This window comes from Pteronotus mesoamericanus, unplaced genomic scaffold (genome assembly GCF_021234165.1).
Source record: "Pteronotus mesoamericanus isolate MK-2021 breed Mesoamerican mustached bat unplaced genomic scaffold, CSHL_Meso_final contig_40, whole genome shotgun sequence".
In the NCBI taxonomy this organism is placed as follows: Eukaryota; Metazoa; Chordata; class Mammalia; order Chiroptera; family Mormoopidae; genus Pteronotus; species Pteronotus mesoamericanus.
Window position 1 is genome coordinate 13,745,707 of NW_026555150.1, and position 19,461 is coordinate 13,765,167.

The window sequence follows — 19,461 nt, forward strand, 5'->3', positions numbered from 1 at the left end:
TCTGAAGTTGGCCTCTCAGCTTCAAGCATGAAATGCTTGGAAGAAAGCAAGAGGGGGAAGGTTGGAAGTCACAAGTATTTTCTTACATTTCTGATTCTTTTGATATAAGGACCACTGTGCATTTGAGGCTGAGGAGAATCCTTATCCTTACAGGTAAGAGCCTTCTTAAGTCAGGTAGTGCCAAGTGGTTACAAAGGCTCCAGAGATCTAAGGGCTTCCCACTCTTGCGGGGCAATTCTTATCACTCTCCACACATCCATATCCTCACATCAAACATTTGGTAGTTGATTTTCCAAAACCTTTAATGGATGTATCAAGCTATTCAAACACTTTCCTGTCTATTCACTCATATGAGCCTCAAGACAAGCCTGAGAGTAGGCAATATCAGACTTGGTGTAACATATAATTTTTCCAGTTTTATTGAGATATAATTGACATATAACATTTATTAGTTTAAGGTGATGAATGTGAGGATTTGATATATGTGTGTGTTTTGAAATGGTTATCACAATAAATTCAGTGAACATCTACCACTTCACATAGTTATACATTTTTTTCTTTGTGATGAGAACTTTAAAAATCTAATATAATGTTCTTACTGATATTTTGGCTGACTTGATGATAAGCGGTGAGATGATGCTGACTAAAACTCCAATTTTCCAAATTTTTCTCAAAACTCATGTGAGGTAACCATGCTAGGGAACCATAGATTTTACATGATCAGGTTTCGTAGGACTAAATGAGTGTCTGATATCACAGGAAATGAGACCATCAATGCTAGAAATAACTATCTTGATGACAGAAGAAATATCAAATTTTATCAGCAATTTAAAGAATAAAAGAGATGGAAACCTATTCCTGGAGAGTTTGTGGCCATCAATTTGGGACATTCTAATCAGTGGGAGCCCCAAACTGTGTTTTAAATATTCATGATAATAGAAAGGCATCCTTTAATTAAGAGCCTCTGGATTGAAAAAAAAATGTAATGTGGGCATCTCTTTATCATCTAACAGATTTGGCAAAAATACATATGCTGTTTTCTTTTTGCATATGTATACACATGGCTTATCCATATTCCCAGAATTAAAATACAGTGAAACACACTGAATGAAAACATATTGGGAATGCATGCAATCAGCCTTTGATGGTTTGGGACTTTGATTGCTCTAAGCAGGGAGTTAAGGAGGACATTCATTTAGAAATTTAGACAGGCTTGTGGCCATTTGGAAGGAGCCCTATTTTTGCTGTTGTTCCTAGACAACATTTTTGCCCTGTTGTGTTTTAGCAACTGTAGTCGTAAACAAGTTGTAGAAAAATTGTGAGTGAAGAAAAATTTCTTGTTGGTAACATGACAGAAAACAATACTGTATTATTCTAAGTTAAATGATCTCTAGATTAATACTGAATGCTCCATTGGTAGTAGGTCACACTCAAGTATAGTTTTGCATTTGGCTGCTGCTTGGTGGCCTTGCTGTATAGGTGTGGCCATCTATGGTACTGGTTGTCTGAGGGAAAGTGAGTAGTTTCCATCCCATCTGCCAGAATTGTGGCCACTTAAATTGACATTAATTCCACAAACATCATCTGTGATGCTGCCATGTTTAAGACGTGGAGCTTCATGCTGTGGGTGATCCCGAGCTGAATGGTCTCATTGACTGCAAGCCTGAGACACACATTCTTTTTTAAAAAAAAAAATTTTGTTTGTTTTTTAAATCATCACCCAAGGATATGCTTTTTATTGATTTTAGAGAGAGAGGAAAGGAGAGAGAGAGAGAAACATCGATGTGAAAGAGAAGCATTGATTGGTTGCCTCTTGCACCTACTTTGGGGATCAAACCTACAATCTTTGGTGTATGGGACAATGTTCCAACCACCTGAGCCACCTGGCCAAGGCTAACTACACATTTTGATTTGGAATTCCCTATCCTCCAGGAGCTTCTCCTTTTGCAGGTATAGTGTTGGGGAAGCTATGGGGGAAGGACACACTTTTCTAGATTTTCCAGAAGGGTAAAAACAGTGTTTCTATCTATTGACAATGTATAATAGTGGTAAAAGTAAATGCAATCAGCTCTGTAAATTATGAAACATAATTCATGCTTCTGTTTTTTCTGTAATAATGTAAAGATTCAAAACAATTTGCATCAAGAGAACTAATAAAAGCCACCTCCATTAAATCTGAGTAATCTGTGCATGACCTCATGCCATATTTTTTTTTCTTGCTATATATACTTCTGCTTGTTCAGGATAAAGTAAAATCTACAGATCCTCAAATGTGGAAACACATAAGAAAGCAGTCTCTATGACTTATGCAAAAAGAGACTTTTAATTTCCAACAAGACACCATTTGGTGACCTGGCAAAGACAAAAATGTGGGCAGCAAATTTATCCCAGTATGAAATGAAGATTACTATGAGACTGGAAGTATTTTCAGAGACAGAACACTTTCTACTTTCTCCATGAGTGAATTTGGTCCATTCTGTGGTAGTTGTGAACGTTTTGGCTTGGGGGCTGGGGTCGGGGAGCTGCCTTCCCAGAGACAACAGCACAAAGGGGGTTACCGAATTCCACTGTGGGAGTTTTATCTGCCTCCTGAATGGTTCAGTGTAGGCCCATGTCTAGACTGATTACAAAAGCATCAACAAAACAAAATAAATACCTAACATCTTACAGAAAAGGCACGAAACCAAACAGTATGAGTGAGGAGAACAATGCCTCTGTTGTGACAAGGAGTCTTCATGAGGATGATGGAATTCCTGCACCCCAGGTTCCAATTTGTAAGGGCAACATTAAACGTCTCGAAGCAGGCCCTGGCTTGAACGCATTAATTTGGAAAGGCAATGTGTTTTGTTAGATAAGGGATTTTTTTCAAAAACTGCCGCTGGGATCAAAATAAAGATCAGTATAACTAACTCTGTCTGTATGCACGCAGATTTCAGGGAACAGTCTTGACTGTAGCTCACCACTGTAATCATTTGTTCATTCTGTTCTTTCAGGGTGACAGGTAGATACAACGTGATGGCACAGGCTCTGATTGAGTCAGTCCTGACTTTTTACTTTCCTTGCTGTGTGACCTTCTGAAAATCTCTTAACTTCTCTGGGCCTCAGTTTCTGCATCTATAAAATGAGAGGGTTGGAGTTGATAATATATGATAATATATCTCTATGAGTTCAACATTACAACCAAGCAATAAAAATGCAGCAAATCCATTGCCTGGTGGTACTGGAAACTGGATTTTCAGTCAAAAAGAAAGTTATAATTATCATCTGTCCAAAAGTGCTCTTAAATATGTTGTCTCAAACTGAAGCTACAGTTAAGTGATGGATCACTTCAAAGTCACCTCCAAAACTTTTAAATTGATATATCAGTGGGTAGCAGATATGTCACATAATTGAAGGCACATTTGTTTAGCCAATAGTTTCAAGTGGCCTGAGGTGCAACACTTTGCTCGTTTGTTCATTGTCTCAACATGTACTTATTCAGCACCTAAGATATGCCAGGCACTGGAGATAAAATGTTTCTTCTGAAATTCTATGCTTTCCTCTTTCCCTCCCTCCTCTCCTTCTTTGATTTTGGGTTTGTTTGTGACCTTGGGTGCAGAGGGATGACTTCAAGCTGCTGCTCAATTCATGGTATATTATCAGTTGTTCCAGACAAGGCTCCTCTCTTACTTTGTTTGACTCATTCATTTATTCTTTTTTATCCCCAAAGCCCATTCCCATTCCTCTCTGTGCAAAGGAAACCATTCTAATGTGGTCAATGCCTTTCTTTTAGTGTGTATGTATTTTTGTAAAGTGTGTAGTCTTCTGTGAATATATCTTACTTTGTTACAATGATGCGATGCTATATAGTCCATCTGGCTCCTTGTCTTTTTTACCCACACTATGATTTTAAGATATATCCATATTGCTGGGTGTATATATGGTTCATTGTTTCTGATTGCTACATAATTCTCTGTGCACCTTGATATTGTACCATCTGTCATGCATGGATAGGCACCCAGGCGTCCTGCAATGCCCCATGATGGTAAATAATGCAACAGTTAACAGCCTTGTGTGTGGTCCATTATGAACCTGTGTCATACAGTTCTGCCCAAGACACTTTTCTCCAACTGAAACTTGGATAATTTCTATACTTTCTTTGAAAACGGGACAATTTCTGTCCTTTCTTCTATACTTCCTTCAAGGGTTATATCCCTGACGGTACTGCTCTCCCGTGCATCCCATATATACTCCTTTTATAGTGTTTATATTGCATTTTAATTTCTTGTCTGTCTCCCTCAATAGATATAAAACCCCATGAGAGCAAGGACTGTGTCTATCTCAGATGCTGCATCTCTAGTATGTGATACAGGGTCTGGCACAAAGAAGTGCTCAATAAACACTTGTATAATGAATACTGGATTCGTCAGACACTTTTAAGCACCAACTCCATGCCAGCCCTGTACTCTATTTTTAAAGTGAATCTTTCGAAGTCAATATATTTATTTTTACATGTGACAGTGAATAAAAAGCAATGAACTTATTTTGTTGGTTCCTTGGCAAACCTAGCAGACCTTCTATATCTAAACTAGTGTTGTGTCCTTCCAAGAGGTACAGTGTCTTTACATTTTCTAGAATTTTTCTTTGGGAAAAGAACCCTCCATAGCCAATAGCACATTCTCTGAAATCTTCTCAGGAAGGTCTTTGTTTCTTGAAGGCACATTTGATTTTTTGGAAGCAACTTAAAACTACTTGGCAGCAAATCTAGTGAATGATGTGGGTGATCAAGCTGAAGAACATTATTTTGGTTCCAAACAAGTTGTGACTATAAATAAATGAGGCTGATTTTCTTGTATGGTACATGAACTGGTTCAACAGCAATTCCGAAAGAGGACTTTCAAAAGTGTTGTGGCCTTGGCAAGAAAAAAAATTCTCCATCCTACTATATATATATATATATTATCTTTATCTCCCTCTCTCTCTCACACAGTATATACTGCCTGACCCAAAATACAGACAAGTAAAATCAAAAGCCATTGGAATTTAGTCATGAAAAAATTACACAAATATGGGATGGAAGAAATCTGGTTTGGTAAGCATTCTTGCAAAAACATCGTGGCAGAGGTGGGGTTCAATTGGCCACAATCTCATCATTCATGAAGAAGTTGGTGAGGATTCTAAGCAAGTATCTGCCTTCTAGGACTGCTCTGGTAGAGCTCTTGGCCCACTAATGGGAACAGGACCCATGCTCCATTCTACTCAGGCTGCAGCTGTACCATGGGCTCAGCCAAAGGCATGACGACATAAGAGGACAACTGGCCCACTGGAGCATGGAGCAGGGCTTAAGGAACTGTTTAGGAAAACATAGGAGTCAAGAGCCAGCGATTGAAAATTGTTTAAGGACAGCTGTATGAAAAGTGGTGTCATCTTAATCTCATGCTGGTCTTCATGGAAGAGCAGGATAAATGGGTGGAATTATAGAAAGGCAGATTTAGGCTCAACCTAATAAAAGATTGATTTATATTATGGAATCATACATTGAGTATGATCTCATATGTGTGAATATACATATACAGAGAGAAAAAAGATTAGAAGGATATACATCAAAATGTTAAAAGTAAATAGCTACGGGGTACAGAATTATTGAATAAAATCATTTTGAAAACTTTATAATGATGTGTTATTAAAATTTTTATTGCCTTTATACATCTCTTTTGAAAAAATAAATTTGATAAAAATTAGAGGTGTCCAGCAACCAAGTAGGCTGTGTTGTGACCTAGTGAGAGCTCTCATTAGGTGATAATCAAACCAAGCTTGTGGGATGAACTAGCAGGTCCTTTGCAGCTTAGGGATTTAGAATGTTATTCTATGAGTTAACCTTGTTCAAGTACCAGAGTTAAGTGGTTGGAAGTTCACAGATGCATCCAATGAGAAAGAGGCTTGAAAACTTCCAACAGGATGCAGCAACTTCCCAGCTGCCAGGCCTATTATAATAACAAAATAATCAATAGTCATCTTAATATATTTACATGTGGAAAGTTTAAATCAAAGAGCAGAATAAACACTTCAAAGATGAAAAGCCACCTAGTAAGAGTGAAACTGGATTCTGAACTAGAGGGATAGGAAAAGACATGAATAAAAAGCTAAAAGATAAAGGTTATTGAGTAAAGGTAAATGTCAATAGGAGATGGTGAATTTTCTGTGTTTTGTTAGTGTGTATGGTTATCCATTTTAATGCCAACCATTTAGCTGAAGCCAGAAGGCCATAGACAGTACAGAGCAGTTGCCTTCTGGCCCTCATCACTCAGTCTAAATGGACCATAGCTGGCAGGCCATGTACTGAGACAGCAGAAACATTGCCTATCTTGGTTCATGTTCTGGGACCTGAAGTATGTCAAATAGGACCTTAGGCTGAAAAAGTCCTGAGAGCCATATGAGAACAACAGGCTTATGACACCAACACTGGGCAGAGGGACCAGCGCTTACTTCCTTTCAGGACCAATAGTGCCACAAAATCAGAGCAACAAAGATGCTAAACATCTTGTCCTGACTCTCTATTTTAGAGAGGAGAACTGAGGCCTGTAGGGAGGAAATGAATGAGAAGGATGTGTAAAAACACAATCTCCTTTGCATCCCAGACAGGACAAATGGACTGGAAAACAGTCCTCTCCTGCTGGCAGGTGTAAAAACTTGTCTTAGAGCCACAAATTATTTTTTGTCAAAAAAATCAAAACCTTCCTGTAGAATGACAGGGACAGTTATTGGGCAATAATTAAGTTTATATCCTTCTTCTGGTCTGGTGTTGTTTTAATATCACACCAGGTGCAAGGAGCAAACATTTCTAGTATTTAGGTTTCATGAATCAAAGAACAAAGAATATTATGAATCCCATTTAAACACAGAAATGGTGATACTTTAAAAAACAAAAATAATTCTCTTTCAAGCCTTACCAACTGCTACTAATCATTGTAACTATATTAACAAATATAATGGATTGTAGTCTTAACTTCAACCAAACCAACTGAAGGAAACACTAAACTAAATATTTCCATTTCGTGTTTGCAATAGTTTCTGCAAAGGATGAAAATGGATATTGGAAACCTGTGCTCCACAGGAAAGCCTGACAGAAGTGTGTTGGTGACAGCAGGACAGAGAGGGGAGGATAATAAGTTGTAAGAAATTACACCTCCTGCTTCCTGCATGGTGACCTTCTGCCATTGGACAGAAATTGGATATCTTGGCTCAGACCACCTCTTAGAATCAAAGGGGACTTCCCAGTCCCATCCTTGACCTTTGCTCACACTCATTCCCTGTGTCTCACCCTCCCTTCCTCATACTTATTCAGCTTCTCCTATCCCTCAGGTGGGAGTTGAGTTCCTACTCTATTATAAAGACTCAACCTGTTTCTGTTGACCTGAGTTGGCAAACGGGCAACATGTTAGGCATTACAAACAATAGCAAGTTGATTATTCCTGAGGTTCTTTGGCAGAAGTACGTCCAAATATTAGCATAGTGTCATTTTGTTTGTGATGTTATATGTGTAATAAGAATAATTAAGCAATAATACTGGGCCAACAATCGACAGAAGCTGGTGTTGGAATTAGTGTTGGTGCCAGACCTTCAGCTCTATGAGAGCAAGGATCAAATCTGTTTGGTTTTCTATTGCCTCCAGCATCTGGTTCAGTACCTGACACCCAATAGGCATGAAAACCTAGCTGTTGAATAAACAAATGTTGAAGAAGCCCACCTGAAGCTGAAAGTGAGCATTGTTCCTTAGATATCATGGGTTTTCTGATGACAACCTTTGCAACCTGACCCAGGGCAACTGCTGGCCCCATCATGTGGAGAGGGTGAGAGAGAAGTCTGAGACAACACCAAAGAAGCTTGGGCAATGATTTGTTTGTACTGTTTGGGCCCACTTCTCTGGGTTCGAAAATGAAAGAATATAATTCATGTAACTGTATATGACCCACACAGAAGATTTGTATTTGAGCAATACAATTTCAGAAAAGCGAAATTTGTAAAGGGGCAGTTGAACTTCTTGAGATACCTTTAGTTTCATAGGCAAGAAACTCTAACCCAAGGTTTCTAAACAGAGATTATGGATTGAGTGTGTTTTAGGAGGGAGTGGCTTTGACTGGGTTTGGGACCAGGGTTGGTATCCACCCAAAAGTTTGGCAGGAACGTAGGTTTCAAGACCCCTCTTGGCACCTGGTGGGATTTTCTTATGCTGCATAAAAAGCTAGGTGAGAAGGAAGAAAAGCATTATATAGTCACCATATATGAGAGTTTACAAAAAAGACCCAATGCATTTTTATTTGAGCATTTATTTTTTTTCCAAAGAAATTCATGCAAAGGGAAAGAGAGATAGACATGGTAACCATGTTCTAGCAGCCAAACATACGAAAATAATTTGGCACGACTTGATTTTTTTTTTTTTTTTTTGCAAAAGGACAATCTATACTACCACTAAAATTTACCTTCCTCATAAGGATACCATTTCATTTCAAAAACATAACACATGGTTAGTCTTCTACTTAATGGCTGGAGGAGGTATATAAGATAAAAAAATAGAAAAAAATAAGAAGGTGGGTTCCCTTTATAGAGGAAGACCCCCAGGTGCTGAAGGACAGCACAGGTGCGTGCACTAGAAAGTCAGTGCACCAGGAAGAAAAAGCACACCACATAGATTGCCAAGCTGGTTAGAACCTTCAGCGGGGAATGGCCATTCCCAAGGTTGTGAGAGGCGGCTATCTCGTTGTCCTTCTGATTCACATGTTGTTTGGTTCCAGGAGTATCATCCACATCCAGATCATAAGCCAGTTCTGTCAAAAGCAAAGAAGAATTTTAAATACAGGATTACCAACAGCATTAGGTATATACTATTCATGGCTCAAGCACTTGTCTGGACCACTGGGATGCCCCAGCTTTGATGTCTTCCTTCTGTGGACAGGAAGGCTGCCAGATGGGAAAGAAATGGGGTGTGTGCATGGGGGAGACAGAGGAAAGAGCTGGCTAGCGGTGTTCCTTCCAGAGATCATACCCACAGGGAGAAAGCTGGCTGCTTCCCTCTCCATAATGGAGCCACCCATACCATAGGGTGCACATCAGCCTTTAGTAACATCTCCTCCCTGGCAAAGCTGTGTCTGAAGGTTATTTTCACCAGGTCTCACTGGTATCAAAATGTAAGGTGCAGTGTGGGTGACTCCATGTGTCTCCTTGTGTATATGTGTGTCATTGGGGGAGGGGATGTTGTAGACTCTCAGAGCAGCTCTTCTGGACCCTGCACCCAATACAGATCCCCTCCTGGAAACCTTGCTTTAGTATTGAGGATAGGGTAGTTTGCATTGAAAGGTGTTTTATTTTCCCCAAATACTCTTTTTTTTTTATCTGTATGGTCTTCTCATCCCCTCTAAAAAACCCCACAAAAAGTAAAATTGATATAATGCGTAACATTTAAACTAATACCAAACAAATTATGACTAAAGAAAGGCTAACGGATAAGGTTCTTCTCTGCCTGCCTACCGTTTATGACATGTTCGTGTTCTGGAAATGAATTGGGATGTTTGAGTCGCCCTCATGAAAGAGTCTTTCAGAAGGAAAATCTAAGCAGACAGTGGTTTGTTAGGAAATTCATGATGGCTGGCCCTGGCTCAGGGCTTCGCGTCTTTCAGATTTGCTTTCCCAGATTTAGAGCTCAAATCTACTCCCTTGGCTTTTCCAGACCCTGTCACCAATGTTTCTATTTCAATAGCTTGTGGAGGTGATGTGATGTGAGCGACCTCACCAGTCAACTGTCCTGTGGCCAACAGAGTGGAAAGATCCCTTGGGGACACTGACATGCATAGCAACAGGCACAGGGGAAATGACTGGGATTCTACAGAGGGAAGGAAGGAAAAGGAAGGAAGAGCTCCTCTTACGGGGGATGAAACACTCAATTAGTCACAGGAAGACAAGTGTGAAGACTCAACTGGTCCAGGACGCGTACAGAGCAGGGCCCAGGACCAACGCTGCCCTGAGGCTGGCATTGCTTAGAGCAGGCAGTAAGGTGAAAGGGATCAAAGCTAGGGGCTCTGATTACATAGATTGCAATATTATTTTCCTAAAGTGCTATTACAGTTTATAATGCCAGTAATGATGAGGGAACCAAATTTACTGTGCTTCAATTGAAAAAAGATACTGTAGTCAGTATATGATGATATCTCAGGGTTTCTTTAATTTGCATGTATTGAATTACTAGTACAGATTAACTTTTTCTGTTTTAGTTTACTAATTATATTTTTCAATACATAATAGTTCATATCCTTTGCCTTTTTACCTAATGGGTATTGATGTTTTTCCTATTAATTTGAATCTACATATGATTGAATCGTTTGCCTATCTTATTCAATAAATATTTTATTATTTTTTCACTGCTGTATAAAGAAATGATTTCATAACTTTTAATATATATGAATCTGACTACATTTTGCTCCTCTCAAGCTGAGAAAGCTTTTCTTATTGAGCAACAATAATAATTCAAATCAAATTTTCTAGGGAAACCTCTTACTCAAGGAAAAGAGATTCAGCAGACTGTAATCTAGATTCTCTCTCTCCCCCAAATATATACATACAAAGAAAATAGAGAAAAAGAACAAAGAGTAACACTCTACTTGGAAATCAGACCTCTGTCTCTGAGAGGTGAACTATGTAGAGTGCACAGAAAAGGCCGAGGTCAGCTGTCACTCGGCAAGGATAACACAGGCTTATGTAACGATCAGATTTCACCGAAGCTGAGAACACACATGGCTGTATCTGTTGAAAGCCCAGCCTTGGGTCGCACAGCAACTTCTCAACTTAAATGAAGAGGAATATTTTTAGGATTGATCTGAATGAGAGCACTCTCAGAATCACTTTCAGGTTCCTTTTCTGGATATTCCCCTTGCTCAATGTTAAGATGAAGTAACATCTATTAATGTTACCACTCAGCGCCTACACTACTTATCTTGCTCTTCAAATAATGTGCAAACATCAAACAGTTTTGTGTATTATAGCATTTATGGTAAACCCAGCAGTTATGTTGATTCCAGTAGCTGCTAATCCCTTTTGGCACGAAAGAGTTCTTTTGTTATTTCTATTTCTCGGACCCTGTTTTGAAATGATAAAAATGACTATTAATAAGTCCTCATTCTGTGCCAGGCACTCCTCTAAGCTATTTAGATGTGCTATCTCATTTGATTAAACCTTCTCAACAATGCTAGGAGGTATTATAAACCCCATTTTACTGATGAGGAAGGTCAAACTCAGTTCAGTGTTTCGGGGTCCTATTTGAACGCAGGTCTGACTCTGAACTTCATATGAAGCTATACCATCTCCGGGAAAAAAATTATATACTGAATAAACTCCAGTGATTAAGAAATAATAGATTCCTTCTTGGAAAAAATTCTTGAAGAGTGAAATACATATTACCAAAGGGAACTTTTTATTTCACTACTCCAGAAATCAGGTGCCAACATACCCAGTTAAAACTGGGTTTCCTCCTGTGCACCTTTTAATGCATCTGGCAGCCAAGCTCTGCAATGGAATGATGGAAAGGTTTCTGTAGCATGATTTGGGGACTGTGGCACGGGACTTCACCATGAAGTCAAGGAATGGGAGGAACACTGAAGATAACACCCAGCAGGGCAGTCCGAGTTCAGTGGCCAAGGGAAGCTGGATCAGATGAGGCAACCCAGCAATTATTTTAAACACATGTCAAATTTCTTTTTGTGACCAATATTTAAAGAAAATTCTCTTGCTCTATATTCACTAAAATATTCAGTTGTATAAAGAGTGAAGTAGCACTGACACACAAAAAATAAAAATAAAAAGCATGAGAAAAGTCAGTTTGACTTTTTGACATAAAAGGGTCAAACATTTGATTAAGTAGCCTTATTAAGCTTTGTGAAATACTAGGAAAAGCTCTGGGTTTTGAGAGCCAGGATGGGAATTATCATATCAGTTCTATTTCCCCAAAGAAATGAATAATGATGGCCAGGGCCATTAGATGCCCCAGGAACAGACCTGGGTCAAGCCTTCTACCTCCACAGGGCCCCTGGAAATATTTAGAATGATACCTTCCTGTGCTTCTGAAGCTGTGGCTACAGATTTCCTGAGGCTCCCCATTCAGTAGCAGCAAATGTATTCACCCAACACCATAGCTGGGTTCCTAGGGCTTATATTAATGGGAATTCCAGCAAAGACACACTCTGGGCTTGGGTCACCATCATAGAGATTAGAGATGAAGGGGACAGTTTATCAGAACAAGGAAGCATTATGAGCAATAGAAGAAATAGGGTTTTGGTCAAAGATAAATATGGGTACTCCCGAGCAGAAATATAATCCAATTTAATTTAACACACTTAATGGTAGCCTTCTATGGCCCAAACATTAACTAGAAGGTTGGAAAAAGACTTGGTGTTTGCCTTCAGGAATCCCACACTCTAGCACTTTAGTAAGGGAAACAGATTAGTAGACAAATCAACCACATACCTGACAGGAAGTACGAAGGGCTCAGAGAAAGGCATAAGCAAAACACCATGGGGATAGAAGGGAGAGAGAAAAATTTCAAATAGAATAATCTGGGAAGACTCTTTGGAACAACTGGGCTGTAATCTATTCCATGAAATATGGGTAGAGCTATGGCAGGGCTAATGGAATGCTATTCATAATAAGCAGAGGATTTAGTTTGAACAAAATCACCAATATCAAAAATTGTATGTAGGGCATACTTACTAGGAATAAGTAGCCTCTGTTCTGGAAGGAAACACAGAGTGTACATTGTTGTGAGGTGTGTGTGTGTGTGTGTATGTACTGTATGGTAGGTGATAAAAGGTAAGGCAGAAAGGATAATTAACAGCTAAATCATGGTGGATTAGGAATGCTAAGACTTTATTTTGTGGGCAATAGGGAAACTGAAGATTTTTAAGTAAGGAAACCACATAATCTGGTTTGTGTTTTTTTTTTTTTAGAAAAATCATCGCTAATAGTTTGGAGGACAGTCCTAAGTGGGAGAGACTTGTAAGACATCTTGTCTTGGTAAAAAGAAGCTATGGGAACAGTATCTGGGGATCAGACAGTAGCAAATATATATATATTTTAAACTGACGAAGAAGCTAAATCTACACCAAACCAAAACTTTCTCAGTTTGCTACAAACCAGATGTACTAGGGGAATCACCACAAGCCATTTCCTTTGAAATCTTTCATATTTAATGTTCATCAGTAATTTTCCAGAACATATCTCTGTTATATTAGGTACATATTATAAAATGCACATAACATGTTTCTATCTTGCAGTTGAATGTCAGTGAGAACCTATTGGGCCAGAAAGATTGTCATGTTAAATCCAAAAACTTGTTTCTATTTCTAATCAATTTAACTATGCCCAGAGGGGAGGCCCAAGAATCTGCACTAATTATACACTCAGTCCTGTCTTTTATTTTGCTCACCCTGTTCTCTGTGTTGCAGATTAGATAAACCCTTTAAAATAATCATCAGTCATTAAGGTCTTCAAGTTATGTTGAAAAGTTTTTTTTTTTTCCTGATTTTTCTTTTGGGTAAAGAACTCAGTGGGGAACACTCTAGCCTTACTCAGTCTCTTGGTGGAGCTCCTAAAGACGCTCCACCAGACTTACTCTTGTCACCTTTGGCAAGCCATTTCCCTCTCCTCGGGAATTCAGTCACCTCATCTGCTAAATCAGGGTGTTGGACTGGATGGACTCTAAATTTCCTTCTAGTTTTATTTCTGTCTGATTCCAAGGCTCTTGGAGCCCAGTGAGGGACAGGATTTGCTGCAGGCTGCAATCATTTCTCTGCCCACACTGGCCAATGTGGCTGTGCCCCCAGGAGGGCCTCCATCAACAAATAGGTTCAATTATCTTGCTTCTCGCCAGATGTATGTTTCTGGTGATCTTCATCAGTTACCAAACTCTGAATCCTCTTTCTTCTTTAGCTGTTCTAATCTTGGATAAGAGGCGCTGGCAATAAATAAGTCCACGTTGAACTGTTTTTTTCTTTAAACCCTGGCCTAATAACTGCCACTGAGGCCAGTACACACAAAGCTTTGGGGGAGAAGTGGCTGGACCTGGGGTGCATCAAGCAGGCATACAAAGGCAGCCAAAGACAGTCTGTCAGCCAGTGAGATAAGCTTTCATTTGGGCCATTACAGCGCCAATGGGGTCTTCAGTATATAACAGGAAGCAAATGCTTGAGCTCTCTGATGGCATCAAGGAGGGCAACAAATTGCTCTAGGGGCTTCACCCACGCCAGTGGGCAGACTTCACAGGGCAGCCTGAGAGAAAAGCTGCTATCAAAATACTATGGGAGAAAATGCTGTTGTTGAGCCAAACATGGGGGTTTCTTTCTTGCCAAGCTTGTGCCAGCAGATGGCTTCAATCTGGCCCTAATATAGCAACAGAGCAATACTGCCATCCCCGTGTTTTGCGTTTGCTGTGTACAGTTGGCCCCCAAGACATGAACATGTGAAACCTTCAGTACACTTCCTGGCAGACCCCAGAGGCTGAAACTGAGGGGATCTCTAGAGAAATCATGCTCATTGCACTACTGCTTACTCTTCTGTCCATTCCCACAGAAGCCCTTAAGCTCTGCCATTCACTTCTGAACCCCAAATAGATCTTGGTTCCTTGTCTTTCCCTCAACACAATCCTCTTTCCTGCCACACCAACCCCCCCACCACTGCCATGTGAACCTTCAGGTGTGAAATGACTGCCTGGACTTGAAAACAGAAGAAAGTGACTTTATAGATGACCTTTGGGTTTTGAGGAGTCTAGATTTTCTTCTTCATAGATCAGATGAGGGGGAGCTGGCATGCTCGGGGCCTCTGGTTTTTAATTGGTGTAATGGGACTTCTTTAAGAATGGGCCCATTTTATCATGTGCCTAATGACTATAAATCCTAGGAATAATACAATGGCTGCTCCTGGAAGAGGGCTGGGGCAGTGAGATGTTTATAGCTTCTTTGTTTATAGCTAATTTCAGCCTGCATACACCCTCAGTTCCAACTATGGGATGTTGAAAGAATACAATGGCTTTCCCCATTAGTATAGGCATAGCCTCTCTCATTATAGGCTTCTGCTTTTCAATCTGGGGTACGTGTATCGTCAGGTTACATTGCAGTGGGCTATGTGAAGCCATGGCATGATTCTTACTAGGGATCTATGGGTGGAAAGCAGACTATTTTATACTGAAACACACAAGGCTGTGGTGACGGAGAATAACTGCACTATTTGCAAGCTCATTTAAGACTTCAGAAAATGTTTCGTTCTTACTAGGACATTCAGGTTATGTCCCAGACACTCAGGAGCAGATACTCACCTTCACTCTTCACTGATGTAAGGGGTACTTAGATGGAAAGGTCGTAAAGCAGTATTAGGCAACCTGTTGGGGTCACCTGGGCTTTGTAAACTACCAAGCTCTAATTCACAAATTCCTTACAAATGACTTAAGGCAGTCTTTTCTAAGACAACTTCTTTGTCAAAAGGGAAACACCCCAGTTAATGCCCTTAACTAGGCTCAGACAACTTTGTTTCCTAATACAAAATGATTTCTGTGGTTTCAACCACAAAGTATGGTTCAATATTGCATTCAGCCATTACAAAAAGGACAAACACAAGTATCACTTAATCCCTTTAAAAAATAAACCATCTTCCTGTAGACTCATTATAATATGGGCTACAATAGTACCCATTTAAGTAAATCATGTGTAAAGTCATATTCCCAGTAACAGAGTAACTCCAAACTGGAAACCCTGACAGTAATGCGTGGTGGTATGAGTGCTGGTCCTCCTCATCAGCACCAGGATTATCAGCAGCTTTCACAAACGTCACAACTATTACTCCCATGTCTACAGATCCTTCTCTCCCAAGGGTGCCTAACAGCTCCACAGGAATCACAGCTCATCAAAACCCTTACAGCTCACAGGAGAGGTTAACCTCATTCCCATGGTAAGTAATGGGCTTGAAAGTTGGTGGAAAAGCTGGTGACAGAGACACTGTTCAGCGAGGGCCAGAGGAGAAGATGAAGAGAGCAGGCTTAGAGAAGGCAAGGGAAGAGAACATTTTAAAGGGGGGAAGGTTTGCGTTGTTGAAAGTTAAAGAGGTCACAAAATGTAAGGACTGAGAAGAAGCTGCTGGCCCTCCTCATCTTTGTCAATTAGAAGGTTACGGAAAATGTTTGAGAAAAGTTTCAGTAGGGTGTTTGGATAAAAACCAGATAGCACTGCCTTGATGAAAGAATGGGAGTGGATTTGGATTCACTGAATACTGATTAGTCTTCAGAGAAGTTTGAGAGTGTGTGAAATGAGGCTCTGTCATCCTGATTGTGCTTGAAGTACTGTGGCATTGTTATCAGTGCCACATCACCTAACTAGTCTATACAACCAAGCTGTTTTAGAAGGTGCCTCCAGACTTCTAACTCAATGACTTTGGAAATGCTATTTCTTGTTATCCTTGTTAAGTAAACAACCTGTACTACACAGATACTTGTACAACAACATTTATAGCAGATTATTTATAATAGCCAGAAAGTAAAAGGAACCCAAGTGTCCATCAATGGATGAATACATAAACAAAATGTAGTACATCCATACAATAGAATATTCATTCAGATACAAAAAAGGACTCAAGTAATGACACATATTACAAGGCATATGAATCTTGAGAACATGATACTAAGTGAAAGAAGCCAGTAACAAAATATCACATAGTATATGATTCTATTTATAAGAAATATAAATAAGCAGAATAGGCAAATTTTTGAAATAGTGGAATGGTTGCAAAACATTGTTAATGTAATTATGCCACTGAATTGTATACTTAATGGCTAAAATGGCAAAATATATGATATATATATATATATTTATTTATTTAACCATGATTAAAAAGAAAACTATGGAAACCAAAATATAACAACATAATGGGTACACCTTAGTTCCTAAGGAAAGTGTACTGCTATTCTGGTATTTTGCTTTGTGGAAGGGTAAGTGTGTGTGAATCTACCTTATACCAAAGCTCCACCCCCAAATCATACTCCTTTGGTGCTTTGAAAGTCAAGTTAGGTTAAGTCTTTTCGACATTTAAGCACCACCTTAGAATTGCAGATATGGCTCCTCAATTGTGAATGGAGGACAAGGGCAATATTTGTCAAGGATTTTTATATGGGGCTAACTATTTTTAGAAATTTTTATACAAATCAGGAAACTTATATTTACTTTTGTGACTCACAAAAATGATGCTAAGCTGAAACCATGTTAAAAAATTGATCACAGAATACGCTCTGTCCTCATTCCTTTAAAAAAATTTAATGGTGTAGATTCACCAAGTTATGTTTATAATATAAATTTCAGGCATGATGCAGTACAGAGGGATACATCATTTGGCTTTGGGGATGTAGAAGGAAAACACAAAATGTCACTTGTAGTGGCCACATTCAATTGCTGGTGAGGGATCAGGAGAGTGAAGGAGTGGCCTTGCAGTCCCCTGGAGGCCAGCTTCCAAGATGCTCAGTGAAAAAGTTCTTTTGATAGAATTTGGGGCAGGGCTTTAGATATACCTGACTGGGAAAACCCAAAGTCTAATAATTTTCCACTTTTAATTCACTGTGATAAATCTTACAAAAAATGCACTACAATGCCCTAAATGTACTACAATGTACTAAAATGACTACAATGTCCTGGCAATGCCCAACAGTGAGGAAAATTACTAGTACAACAGTCAACAGGTCAAAATGGCTTAATCCCTAAAACCACTCAGCTTGGGTGTAGGAACATTGCAGGCCAGAAAGCAATAGCAGGCAGGTGTCCTCATAAATGGAAGATGAAAAGCCTCCCTAAGTTGTTCCATCTGAATTTGTTCCATAAAAAACTCTCCAGTTGTGAAATGCCTCCATCGTCATCAGTGGCATTTGGGGAATTGAGGCTATTTTCCCAACAGTTTACTTGGAAGAACACACTGTGACCCTGGCTCTATCCTCCTACCTTCCCATCTTTAGATCTAGACTGTCAGTAAGTCCCCATTCTCACATTCATATAGGCATCATCTCCTCTGTCATTGGATGTCAAATATTTCTCCTCTTTCTTTCAGCAGCTCCCTCCTCTCCCACTCCCCCCAGTCTTCAATGCCCCAGCTAGACAAGATACCCATTGCTTTTAAATAGCCCATTGCTGTCCAGGAAAAAGAAATGTTCTATTCTGTGATAGCAGGAACAAGACAACACTTTCTAAATCAGATGTTGAATCATATTTCTCTTTCTCAAAATCCTTTGATGGTTCTCTACTGCATGTGGGATAAAGTCCTCATTCCTTGGCATGGCATTCATGAGCTTCTCCATCTCATCTTGTCTTGCTTTCCAGTTTCAACTGCCCATATATTTCTTCAAGTACCATGTACTGTAGTCATACCATCCCATTCATCATTTGCTGAAAATGGCAAGTGCTTTGAAGTTCCCGTGTCTTTCAACATGCTGCTCTCTCAGCTTGGGATAGTGTCTCTCTTAGGCCTCGTGTTACAAATATCTTTTCGAGAAAGTCTTCCCTTCTCACTCCACCCAAATTAATCACTTCCTTCTCTGACTATTTATTGGAATGTATTTGTATTATAGCACTAATTTCAATGTGCCTCATAGTTGAGTTAGTCAGTGCTATGTTCCTCTCCTCAACTCGACTATCATCTCTATCAAAATAAGAAATGAGTCTTATTCCTCTCTGTAGCTCAAACACAGTACTTGGCTAGCACAGACACTTAAAAACACGTTTGTTGACTGACTGAATGAATGCATGATTCAATATCTGCACGAATAAACATCTATCTCCAGTCTACTGAGGGTGAGCAGGGGAAGGGCTACCTCCTTAGCAGACGCTCTTCCCAAGGAGTCTATCCTCAGTAACTGATGATTTCCTTAGGGGAAGGAGTTCCACACAGCTATGATGAAGACAAGACAAAGGCCAGGCCAATGGTAAATGGCTCAGGAAGCAAATGGCAGGACTCAAACCCTGGCTTCTAGATTCCAAAGCCCTTCTGACAATAGTCAGTTTTGATTACCCACAGCACCAGTTGACAGCGCTCAATGTGGATGGAATCTACGGAGATTATTTTCTTATTCCCGTTTGCTGCCTGGAACGCAATACCTTGATATGTAAGCAGCTGACACATGCTGGCATCCTGTGTGCCATGCTGGATAGGAAACAGGTTTTCTGGTGAGCAGCTTTTATTTATTTCTCACTTCAAACCTTCATGATTCGGTTCCCACACTTCTGCCCCCTGACTTTGCTTCACAATCTATCCATCGCTGGGCCACACCCTGCCCTTTCCATTGCCACCAATTCCCAAGTGCAGGAGCTGCTGGTGATTGAAATTTCAGTGTCGGTCTCTTTGACATTAAAAGAAGCTTCGTTAATGAAGTCCCTTACTTGGCTCTAACAGTACAAAGCAATAAGACTTCAGAACCTG

At 39.8% G+C, this 19,461-nt stretch overlaps 1 protein-coding gene across 1 annotated transcript in view; it reads right to left on the reverse strand.

Moving 5' to 3' along the window:
* Positions 1 to 8,342: 8,342 nt before the first annotated feature.
* The window catches only part of GPC3 (glypican 3), a 456,600-nt gene continuing 445,481 nt past the window's right edge, over positions 8,343 to 19,461 (reverse strand). The window contains exon 8 of the mRNA XM_054577034.1: positions 8,343 to 8,804. Coding sequence (XP_054433009.1) covers positions 8,635 to 8,804 — 170 coding nt within the window. The 3' untranslated portion in view covers positions 8,343 to 8,634. The remainder of the gene's footprint in view (positions 8,805 to 19,461) is intronic.